This window comes from Eucyclogobius newberryi, unplaced genomic scaffold (genome assembly GCF_026437365.1).
Source record: "Eucyclogobius newberryi isolate DKJ021-1_F unplaced genomic scaffold, fEucNew1.0.hap1 SCAF_1, whole genome shotgun sequence".
In the NCBI taxonomy this organism is placed as follows: domain Eukaryota; kingdom Metazoa; phylum Chordata; class Actinopteri; order Gobiiformes; family Gobiidae; genus Eucyclogobius; species Eucyclogobius newberryi.
In genome coordinates this window covers 1,189,078-1,201,018 of record NW_027315723.1, presented here as the reverse complement: position 1 = coordinate 1,201,018, position 11,941 = coordinate 1,189,078, and the positions used below count along the sequence as shown (strand labels likewise).

Sequence of the window (11,941 nt, the reverse complement as noted above, 5' to 3'; positions counted from 1 at the left end):
AGAGCGACTTAAACACTGAAACTCTAAATTCAGACTCTGCATTTCCAGAATCTGGCTCTGCTCGTTTTAAATCATTCAGGTCGTTCCTAATCACAGCGAGGTCAAAGGTCGTCCCGCGGGCCTCAGACGGTCCTCGTTAAATAAAAAGTGTCTCCACAGAAACGACGTCTGAACGAGAACGAGAGGATTTAAGAAAAGAAACTGCCTCACTTCAAACACAAAGACTCTGTGAAGACAAGCCACTCGAAACAGAGAAGAAAGAAGTAATCAGAGGAAGAGGAGGAGGAGGAGGAGGAGGAGGAGGAGGAGGAGGGGGAGGAGGAGGAGGAGGAGGAGGAGGAGGAGGAGGAGGAGGAGGAGGAGGAGGAGGAGGAGGAGGAGGAGGAGGAGGAGGAGGAGGAGGAGGGGGGGACAGAGAGAGAAGAGCTAATCAGAGTGGGGAGAGAGAGGCTGATTACAGAAGGACAAAGAGCAGAAATTATCCTCCACAGACGAGGTTTGAACCTCAAACGTTCAAAATCACATTTAAAAAGTTTAGATGTGGAACATCGTAATCACGTCCTAATTATGGGTTTGAGTCGTTTATGAAGCGAGTTCTATAAAAGGAAAAACACAAATGTTTTTGTCGACGTTTCATTAACACAACGTGTTCAACAACAGCTGCAGACGATGTGGGAGGGTCCTCATGGGAGGGTCCTCATGGGAGGGGGCTCATGGGAGGGTCCTCATGGGAGGGGGCTCATGGGAGGGTCCTCATGGGAGGGTCCTCATGGGAGGGGTCCTCATGGGAGGGGTCCTCATGGGAGGGTCCTCATGGGAGGGTCCTCATGGGAGGGGGCTCATGGGAGGGTCCTCATGGGAGGGTCCTCATGGGAGGGGGCTCATGGGAGGGTCCTCATGGGAGGGTCCTCATGGGAGGGGGCTCATGGGAGGGGGCTCATGGGAGGGTCCTCATGGGAGGGTCCTCATGGGAGGGTCCTCATGGGAGGGGGCTCATGGGAGGGTCCTCATGGGAGGGTCCTCATGGGAGGGGGCTCATGGGAGGGTCCTCATGGGAGGGTCCTCATGGGAGGGTCCTCATGGGAGGGGGCTCATGGGAGGTTCCTCATGGGAGGGTCCTCATGGGAGGGTCCTCATGGGAGGGTCCTCATGGGAGGGGGCTCATGGGAGGGTCCTCATGGGAGGGTCCTCATGGGAGGGTCCTCATGGGAGGGTCCTCATGGGAGGGCATCAAACTCACGTGGATAGTGCTGCTGGGGGCCTCTGTAGTTCTGGTAGTTTCCTGGAGGGGGCGTGTTGCTGTATTGTCCTCCTCGACCCAGAGAATGACTGAAACAGAGATAAGATAAGATATTCCTTTATTGTCCCACATGGGGAAATTTCATTGGTGCAACGCAGGTAGATACAGAGGTAGATACAACAGAAGAACAGATCACTTGGGAGATTTTATTAGACGTGAAGACTAAAGACAGTGGAGGGTCGAAACGTCACAGAGTAGAGCTGAGGAGGGTCGAAACGTCACAGAGTAGAGCTGAGGAGGGTCGAAACGTCACAGAGTAGAGCTGAGGAGGGTCGAAACGTCACAGAGTAGAGCTGAGGAGGGTCGAAACGTCACAGAGTAGAGCTGAGGAGGGTCGAAACGTCACAGAGTAGAGCTGAGGAGGGTCGAAACGTCACAGAGTAGAGCTGAGGAGGGTCGAAACGTCACAGAGTAGAGCTGAGGAGGGTCGAAACGTCACAGAGTAGAGCTGAGGAGGGTCGAAACGTCACAGAGTAGAGCTGAGGAGGGTCGAAACGTCACAGAGTAGAGCTGAGGAGGGTACCTAATAGTTCCTTCAGTGGCTCGTGAGCTGTGATTGGTGGAGGCGGGACTTACTTGAGTGCTCTGTGCCCTGATTGGCCAAGGTGTGACTGCTGCCTGTTGGGGTTGAAGCCGAGCTGAGGCCTCCAGGGCTGTCGACCGCTCTGCTCGTAGTCTCCAGGCTTCAGCACGTTAGCGGGAATCCTGAGGACACACACCATGTGATCACGTGTGTGTTCCTGTGTGCGTGTGTGTGTGTGTTCACGTGTGTGTGTGTGTGTTCATGTGTGTGTGTTCACGTGTGTGTGTGTGTGTTCATGTGTGTGTGTTCACGTGTGTGTGTGTGTGTTCACGTGTGCGTTCACGTGTGTGTGTGTGTGTTCATGTGTGCGTGTGTTCACGTGTGTGTGTGTGTGTTCACATGTGTGTGTGTGTGTGTGTTCACATGTGTGTGTGTGTGTGTGTGTTCACGTGTGTGTGTGTGTTCACGTGTGTGTGTGTGTGTGTGTGTGTATTTACGTGTGTGTTTACGTGTGTGTGTGTGTGTGTATTTACGTGTGTGTTTACGTGTGTGTGTGTGTGTTCACGTGTTCACGTGTGTGTTCACGTGTGTGTGTGTGTTCACGTGTGTGTGTGTGTGTGTTCACGTGTGTGTGTGTGTGTGTGTGTGTTCACGTGTGTGTGTGTTCACGTGTGTGTGTGTGTTCACGTGTGTGTGTGTGTGTGTTCACGTGTGTGTGTGTTTACGTGTGTGTGTGTTCACGTGTGCGTGTGTTCACGTGTGCGTGTGTTCACGTGTGTTCACGTGTGTGTGTGTGTGTGTTCACGTGTGTGTGTGTTTACGTGTGTGTGTGTTCACGTGTGCGTGTGTTCACGTGTGTTCACGTGTGTGTGTGTGTGTGTTCACGTGTGTGTGTGTGTGTGTTTACGTGTGTGTGTGTTTACGTGTGTGCGTGTGTTCACGTGTGCGTGTGTTCACGTGTGTTCACGTGTGTTCACGTGTGTGTGTGTGTTCACGTGTGTGTGTGTGTTCACGTGTGTGTGTGTGTTCACGTGTGTGTGTGTTCACGTGTGTTCACGTGTGTGTGTGTTCACGTGTGTGTGTGTGTGTTCACGTGTGTGTGTGTGTGTGTGTTCACGTGTGTGTGTGTGTGTGTTCACGTGTGTGTGTGTGTGTGTTCACGCGTGTGTGTGTGTGCGTTCACGTGTGTGTGTTCACGTGTGTGTGTGTGTGTGTTCACGTGTGTGTGTGTGTGTGTGTGTGTTCACGCGTGTGTGTGTGTGCGTTCACGTGTGTGTGTTCACGCGTGTGTGTGTGTGCGTTCACGTGTGTGTGTTCACGCGTGTGTGTGTGTTCACGTGTGTGTGTGTGTGTGTGTGTGTTCACGTGTGTGTGTGTGTGTGTTCACGTGTGTGTGTGTGTGTGTTCACGTGTGTGTGTGTTTACGTGTGTGTGTGTTTACGTGTGTGTGTGTTTACGTGTGTGTGTGTGTTCACGTGTGTGTGTGTGTTCACGTGTGTGTGTGTGTTCACGTGTGCGTGTGTTCACGTGTGCGTGTGTTCACGTGTGTTCACGTGTGTGTGTGTGTTCACGTGTGTGTGTGTTCACGTGTGTGTGTGTTCACGTGTGTGTGTGTGTGTGTTCACGTGTGTGTGTGTGTGTGTGTGTTCACGTGTGTGTGTGTGTTCACGTGTGTGTGTGTGTGTTCACGTGTGTGTGTGTGTGTGTGTTCACGCGTGTGTGTGTGTGCGTTCACGTGTGTGTGTGTGTGCGTTCACGTGTGTGTGTTCACGTGTGTGTGTGTGTGTTCACGTGTGTGTGTGTGTGTGTGTTCACGCGTGTGTGTGTGTGCGTTCACGTGTGTGTGTTCACGCGTGTGTGTGTGTGCGTGTGTGCGTGTGTGCGAGTGCGTGCTCACGTGTGTGCGAGTGCGTGCGTGTTCACGTGTGTGTGTGTCTGGACTCACTTTGCTCCCGGGAGCATCACAGCCTTAAACACGTGTCCAGTTGTAAACTGTGGGTCTCTGAAGTTCACCCTGAAACACACACAGGTCAGACGGCGGTCACAGAAATGTTTGACTTGTTTTCTCATCATATTTTCAGTTGTTCAGACTGTAAATGCTGTGGAGCAGAGCTTCATCGTCATGGATACGTACAAACAATATTTCACACACAAATTACAGTGCGTCTGATTAGTTCATTTAGACTTAAAGCTGTGAACATGCTCCAGAGCCACAGCTGGAGAACAAACCTCCACAATCACCCTAATGTGCAGCTGCGGTTCAAACGTCTCCAGCACAAACGTCTCCAGCACATGAGGAACTTTACAAACAAGTCCAGACTCCTGACAACTTTAAAATATCTCATATTAATGTTGGGAATCAGAGTGTAAAGTCACTCATTACAGTTTGTGCTAATGAAGTCAACAATTATGCTAATTAGTTACACAGCACGTGTATTCGTATATTTAGACGGGGCGGGGCTGGGGCGAGGCTAATGTGGCTGGGGCAGGGCTAACAATAAGATACTTGTGTGAGGCCAAAAATAAAAGGTGGAGATATTAAAAAACATTTTCTTTCCAGGACATTTTTCGTCTGGAAACGGTTCATTATTTTGACCTGCATTTGACCCCAAACACACATGAATAAACCTGCATTTATTTATTTTTTATTTAATAATTTATATATATATATATATATATATATATATATATATTTTTTTTTTTTTGTTTTTTTTTTGTGCGTTTTACCCGATGGCGAAGTTGTGTGCGATGTCTCGGAGCATCGGGATGGGAGACTCCACCGTCCTGAACAGAAGCAGATTTAGTAAAAACAACATGAACTTAAATCTACTGAACGTCTCAGGGTCAAACGTACTTTTCTGGCAGAATCGGGTTTGGATCCAGCGTGAGTTTCCCCAGGATCCCATGACACAGCTCAGCAGGGATGTCTGTGGCCTGCAACCACAACAAACATGGAGCTAACATGGAGCTAGCATGGAGCTAGCATGGAGCTAATGTTGAGCTAATGTTGAGCTAACGTGGAGCTAACGTGGCACTAGCATGGAGCTAACGTGGCGTTAGCGTGGAGCTAACGTGGAGCTAGCGTGGAGCTAACATTGAGCTAATGTGGAACTAGCATGGCGCTAACATGGCCGCAACACCCCGAAGGGCCTTTGTCCTCTGCAGGTGAACCGTCCTTCAGTGGGACCAGATCCAGATCTTGGTGCTGGGTGTGGTCAGGACTACCACAGCTGGAGGATTTTGTATCTATTGTGCATGTTCTGAGTTGTGTTGCCGTGGTTACCTCTGTGGTCTCTGTGCGGTAAAGTTCGTGGATAAAATCAAAAAGTGGGTGAGATTTTCCGATAAACAAAACGTCGCTGCCCAAACTGTTCCTCTTCACTGCAAAACAAAAGAGTGGAGCCTTTTTATTAAGTTCAACCCAGCTCCGGCCCCACGGGGCAAACATCAGTGCAGGTGAGTTTAGTTTACCTTCTTCTTGAGTCAGATCTGGATAAACGTCTGATAAAGCGGCTCTGAGTCGCCGCTCGTCCACAAAGGGCAGCAGCGCCACTCCTACAAACAGTGTAACCATGGAGATCAGGCCACATCACACACAAGCACAAGTCACTTTCTCTAGGAAACAACTGATCATTTTTATCAAGCAAATTAGAACCGAATCCAACATTTACTCTGGGTTTTGCAGGATGTTTGTTTTCAGTGAAGGTATTTTCAACTTCCAAACTCTGTTCTAACTCTGGACACAGAGGACACAAACATGAGGTCATTGTTCTTTAACACACAGAGGACACAAACATGAGGTCATTGTTCTTTAACACACAGAGGACACAAACATGAGGTCATTGTTCTTTAACACACAGAGGACACAAACATGAGGTCATTGTTCTTTAACACACAGAGGACACAAACATGAGGTCATTGTTCTTTAACACACAGAGGACACAAACATGAGGTCATTGTTCTTTAACACACAGAGGACACAAACATGAGGTCATTGTTCTTGTCCTTTAGAAACAGAGGACACAAACATGAGGTCATTGTTCTTTAACACACAGAGGACACAAACATGAGGTCAATGTTCTTGTCCTTTAGAAACAGAGGACACAAACATGAGGTCATTGTTCTTTAACACACAGAGGACACAAACATGAGGTCAATGTTCTTGTCCTTTAGAAACAGAGGACACAAACATGAGGTCATTGTTCTTGTCCTTTAGAAACAGAGGACACAAACATGAGGTCATTGTTCTTGTCCTTTAGAAACAGAGGACACAAACATGAGGTCAATGTTCTTGTCCTTTAGAAACAGAGGACACAAACATGAGGTCAATGTTCTTGTCCTTTAGAAACAGAGGACACAAACATGAGGTCATTGTTCTTGTCCTTTAGAAACAGAGGACACAAACATGAGGTCAATGTTCTTGTCCTTTAGAAACAGAGGACACAAACATGAGGTCATTGTTCTTGTCCTTTAGAAACAGAGGACACAAACATGAGGTCAATGTTCTTGTCCTTTAGAAACAGAGGACACAAACATGAGGTCAATGTTCTTGTCCTTTAGAAACAGAGGACACAAACATGAGGTCATTGTTCTTGTCCTTTAGAAACAGAGGACACAAACATGAGGTCAATGTTCTTGTCCTTTAGAAACAGAGGACACAAACATGAGGTCAATGTTCTTGTCCTTTAGAAACAAAGGACACAAACATGAGGTCATTGTTCTTGTCCTTTAGAAACAGAGGACACAAACATGAGGTCATTGTTCTTGTCCTTTAGAAACACAGAGGACACAAACATGAGGTCAATGTTCTTGTCCTTTAGAAACACAGAGGACACAAACCTTGCCAGGCGTATTTCTTCCCGTTCAGGTCAATGGCAAAGTCGTCGGGATAAAAGTCAATGATCGATGAATCCTGAGGAGAAAACAGCAAAGTGAGTGACAGGTCGTGTGTGCGCGTGAGTGACAGGTCGTGTGTGCGCGTGAGTGACAGGTCGTGTGTGCGCGTGAGTGACAGGTCGTGTGTGCGCGTGAGTGACAGGTCGTGTGTGCGCGTGAGTGACAGGTCGTGTGTGCGCGTGAGTGACAGGTCGTGTGTGCGAGTGAGTGACAGGTCGTGTGTGCGCGTGAGTGACAGGTCGTGTGTGCGCGTGAGTGACAGGTCGTGTGTGCGCGTGAGTGACAGGTCGTGTGTGCGCGTGAGTGACAGGTCGTGTGTGCGCGTGAGTGACAGGTCGTGTGTGCGCGTGAGTGACAGGTCGTGTGTGCGCGTGAGTGACAGGTCGTGTGTGCGCGTGAGTGACAGGTCGTGTGTGCGCTTGAGTGACAGGTCGTGTGCGCGTGAGTGACAGGACGTGTGTGCGAGTGAGTGACAGGTCGTGTGTGCGCGTGAGTGACAGGTCGTGTGTGCGCGTGAGTGACAGGTCGTGTGTGCGCGTGAGTGACAGGTCGTGTGTGCGCGTGAGTGACAGGTCGTGTGTGCGCGTGAGTGACAGGTCGTGTGTGCGAGTGAGTGACAGGTCGTGTGTGCGCGTGAGTGACAGGTCGTGTGTGCGCGTGAGTGACAGGTCGTGTGTGCGCGTGAGTGACAGGTCGTGTGTGCGCGTGAGTGACAGGTCGTGTGTGCGAGTGAGTGACAGGTCGTGTGTGCGCGTGAGTGACAGGTCGTGTGTGCGCGTGAGTGACAGGTCGTGTGTGCGCGTGAGTGACAGGTCGTGTGTGCGCGTGAGTGACAGGTCGTGTGTGCGCGTGAGTGACAGGTCGTGTGTGCGCGTGAGTGACAGGTCGTGTGTGCGCGTGAGTGACAGGTCGTGTGTGCGCGTGAGTGACAGGTCGTGTGTGCGCGTGAGTGACAGGTCGTGTGTGCGCGTGAGTGACAGGTCGTGTGTGCGCGTGAGTGACAGGTCGTGTGTGCGCGTGAGTGACAGGTCGTGTGTGCGCGTTAGTGACAGGTCGTGTGTGCGCGTGAGTGACAGGTCGTGTGTGCGCGTGAGTGACAGGTCGTGTGTGCGCGTGAGTGACAGGTCGTGTGTGCGCGTGAGTGACAGGTCGTGTGTGCGCGTGAGTGACAGGTCGTGTGTGCGCGTGAGTGACAGGACGTGTGTGCGAGTGAGTGACAGGTCGTGTGTGCGCGTGAGTGACAGGTCGTGTGTGCGCGTGAGTGACAGGTCGTGTGTGCGCGTGAGTGACAGGTCGTGTGTGCGCGTGAGTGACAGGTCGTGTGTGCGAGTGAGTGACAGGTCGTGTGTGCGAGTGAGTGACAGGTCGTGTGTGCGCGTGAGTGACAGGTCGTGTGTGCGCGTGAGTGACAGGTCGTGTGTGCGAGTGAGTGACAGGTCGTGTGTGCGAGTGAGTGACAGGTCGTGTGTGCGCGTGAGTGACAGGTCGTGTGTGCGCGTGAGTGACAGGTCGTGTGTGCGCGTGAGTGACAGGTCGTGTGTGCGCGTGAGTGACAGGTCGTGTGTGCGCGTGAGTGACAGGTCGTGTGTGCGCGTGAGTGACAGGTCGTGTGTGCGCGTGAGTGACAGGTCGTGTGTGCGCGTGAGTGACAGGTCGTGTGTGCGCGTGAGTGACAGGTCGTGTGTGCGCGTGAGTGACAGGTCGTGTGTGCGCGTGAGTGACAGGTCGTGTGTGCGCGTGAGTGACAGGTCGTGTGTGCGCGTGAGTGACAGGTCGTGTGTGCGCGTGAGTGACAGGTCGTGTGCGCGTGAGTGACAGGTCGTGTGCGCGTGAGTGACAGGACGTGTGTGCGAGTGAGTGACAGGTCGTGTGTGCGCGTGAGTGACAGGTCGTGTGTGCGCGTGAGTGACAGGTCGTGTGTGCGAGTGAGTGACAGGTCGTGTGTGCGAGTGAGTGACAGGTCGTGTGTGCGCGTGAGTGACAGGTCGTGTGCGCGTGAGTGACAGGACGTGTGTGCGAGTGAGTGACAGGTCGTGTGTGCGCGTGAGTGACAGGTCGTGTGTGCGAGTGAGTGACAGACCGTGCTGCTCATGAGGTTCCTCCACGTCGCGGGCAGGAAGTTCCCACTGGCTGCAGGAAACACACTCATCAGCTGCTCCAGAGGCTTAAACTGGGCACAGACATGAAGGGCGCAGACGTGAAGGGCACAGACACGTGGGAGGAGGAGCACAGACACGTGGGAGGAGGAGCACAGACACGTGGGAGGAGTAGATCTTACTGGTTTGGTGTTGGTGTCAAACTCCTTGAACACGTCTTTGATGTCTTTGAAGTCGGAGGCAAACGGAGCGTAATGGAACGGGAAATACCACTCCCACGACGCACAGCCCTGAGGAGGAGGAGTGAGAGGAGGAGGAGGAGAGGGAGAGGGAGAGGAGGAGGAGAGGGAGAGGAGGAGGAGAGGGAGAGGGAGAGGAGGAGGAGAGGGAGAGGAGACAGTTCAGGATTATTGTGTGACATTTGACCTTCAGGCAGAACAATATGAAATGATATTGTTTCTTGCATGTCTCATTTTTGTGTAAGAACCAGATGTTTGAACACGTCCTTCACATGAACATCATGAGTCCAGACTCTAGTTTCTCCAAACACCTTTAGTCTGGATTGTTGGCAGTGGCCTCCTCCTGAGGGGCCTCCTCCTCTTGAGGCTCCTCCTCCTGAGGCTCCTCCTCCTGAGGCTCCTCCTCCTGAGGCTCCTCCTCCTGAGGCTCTGGAGGATTTACTGTGGCATTTTGAGCGAAGTTTGATGTCGAGCCTAAAATCCGCTCAGATCTGTGACATTTAAAACTGCCTCAGATGAAATACAGATGAGAATCGTAGGTCCAGCACCAAAGAGTTTTACAGCAGTGACTATGTCCCAGAGAAGAACAGAGCAGAACAGAAAAGAAGAACAGAGCAGAAGAAGAACAGAGCAGAAGAAGAAGAGAGAAGAACAGAGAAGAAGAACAGAAGAAGAACGGTCGGTGCAAAAATGCTGATATTTCCCCCCCCCAGTCGGCTAGTTTTTACAGAGTCGGTCGGGTTACGGCAAACAGACATATTTGCTCAGCCTGAACATGAGATTCTTATGCATTTTATATTCCACCGTTCTCGCTGGGCTGAGGTTGAAAGATGGCGGTGGGACAGACCGTACCATGCTATAACCCCTCAGCGAGAACACTGTATTCTACTGAAAACATCATTTTAATCAACTTTAACGTTTAGTTTAATTTATATCCATGAGTCAGGACGCGTATCGTATCAGGTTCTGTGTATCGGGATACGTACTGTATCGTGAGGTATTAGGTCGGCCCTCTCCTCGCCCTCACGCTCGGCAGGCCCTCTCCTCGCCCCCTCCTCCCTCTCCTCGCCCCCTCCTCCCTCTCCTTGCCCCCTCCTCCCTCTCCTTGCCCCCTCTTCGCCCTCTCCGCCCTCTCCTCGCCCCAAAGGCTCGGCCGGCCCTCTCCTCGCCCTCACGCTCGGCGGGCTTTGTCCTGGTTTCTTACAGGTCGACAGAGCGGCGGCTCCAGGCCTTGGGCTCAAGGCCTTGGTTTCCCAGAATGCACCTGGAGAGCACGGCGCTAAACAAACGGCGTCTCATTCAGATGGAAATGCTGCCTTTACATGACAAAGAACCACACGGCGCTTTATGGAAATGTGACCACGCTTAATTTAATGATCAGAGAGAGGTCAAAGGTCAGCGGTCGAGGAGGAAGTGTAACATGTTAAAGTCCAGCAGACTTCTGCATGTGTGAGATCCAGAGAGACGACTGCGACTTCACGATAAACGTTTAAAGTCTTGATTGGGAGTAAAAAACGAGATGATTCTTCCATCGTCGCCATCGAACTCTCAGTTTGAGACCAAGATAAAGTGACAAAAGATCGACTAACAAGACATTTTGCCTCTGAAAATGGCAGAATTATTATTTTCAATTCTTATTGTAACATGAATAATCAGAATGATTAACCAAATTATTCCGACATCCCAGTCGTTTATAACACATAAAAATGAGTTCCAAAAGCGACACGTCTCGTGCAAAGACCCAAACATGTCCAGAGTGACATTTACAGACACATCTGAGCTCATTCTGATCATGCGTGTCTGAAGATGGTTCGACAGTCAAACTCACGTGAACATGCGGTGCGTTTGTCAAACCCACGTGCCACACCCGTCCAGAGTGAGACGGGATGGGTCTGGACTCATCTGGACCCCACGGGACCCCTCTGGAGGGTTTGTAATGAACATCCTCAGGGACAGAACACTTCAGAGCTGTTTGACAAACCATTCAGCTGTTCAGAGCCTTATGTTTAATGCGGTTAGTCTTCGTAAATAACTTAATAAAAAGACAATCACAGGTCTTAAGGACGGCTCAGCGGCACCAAGATCAAAGTCACGTTTTGACTGGCTCTAATTTAAATCCTCCTGAAGCTTTTTACCCCCGAGGTCGATCTGAGCCAGTCACAAAAAGACGTTTAGTAATTCCAGCGTGTGTGAGGGGCGTGGCTAAAGCAAGTGTGTGAGGGGCGTGGCTAAAGCTAGTGTGTGGGTGTGAGGGGCGTGGATAAAGCTGGAGAGTGTGTGTGAGGGGCGTGGCTAAAGCTAGAGCGTGTAAGGGGCGTGGCTAAAGCAAGTGTGTGAGGGGCGTGGCTAAAGCTAGTGTGTGGGTGTGAGGGGCGTGGCTAAAGCTGGAGTGTGTGAGGGGCGTGGCTAAAGCTAGAGCGTGTAAGGGGCGTGGCTAAAGCTAGTGTGGGTGTGAAGGGCGTGGCTAAAGCTAGTGTGGGTGTGAGGGGCGTGGCTAAAGCTAGTGTGGGTGTGAGGGGCGTGGCTAAAGCTAGTGTGTGTGAGGGTCGTGGCGTTTGAACCTCTATGTCATGCTAATGCTAATGCTAATGCTTTCGCTAACGTTTGACGCTTTATGACCTGGAAATATCAGATTGTGGCTCTTGACAAAGCGAGTGCCGTGCGGCCATAAACAGGAAACAGCTGTTGCTACGCTAGGCTAGCTTTGTGTTGCTAAGGCTCGACTGACCGTTGTCCAGTGTTTTCAAAAGAAGTGGAATAAAAGTAAAAGGCTGGAGCAGCAGGGTGTGTGTGATTGGGGAGTTTTTGGAGACGGAGCGTGAAGGAGCCGGAGCCGGGCTCTGGACACGACTCAGACCTCCAGGGAATCGAGTAATGAATGCAGAGC

General features: G+C 51.1%; 1 protein-coding gene across 2 annotated transcripts in view; it reads right to left on the bottom strand.

Moving 5' to 3' along the window:
* xrn2 (5'-3' exoribonuclease 2) overlaps positions 1-11,941 on the bottom strand; it is a 356,508-nt gene that overhangs the window by 327,394 nt on the left and 17,173 nt on the right. For both annotated transcript variants that reach the window (XM_072455111.1, XM_072454265.1), the window contains exons 19-28: positions 8,998-9,105; positions 8,800-8,889; positions 6,663-6,735; positions 5,295-5,378; positions 5,107-5,204; positions 4,678-4,757; positions 4,551-4,607; positions 3,769-3,837; positions 1,877-2,005; positions 1,241-1,329 (exon numbers count right to left, since the gene is read on the bottom strand). In XM_072455111.1, coding sequence (XP_072311212.1) covers positions 1,241-1,329; positions 1,877-2,005; positions 3,769-3,837; positions 4,551-4,607; positions 4,678-4,757; positions 5,107-5,204; positions 5,295-5,378; positions 6,663-6,735; positions 8,800-8,889; positions 8,998-9,105 — 877 coding nt within the window. The remainder of the gene's footprint in view (positions 1-1,240; positions 1,330-1,876; positions 2,006-3,768; positions 3,838-4,550; positions 4,608-4,677; positions 4,758-5,106; positions 5,205-5,294; positions 5,379-6,662; positions 6,736-8,799; positions 8,890-8,997; positions 9,106-11,941) is intronic.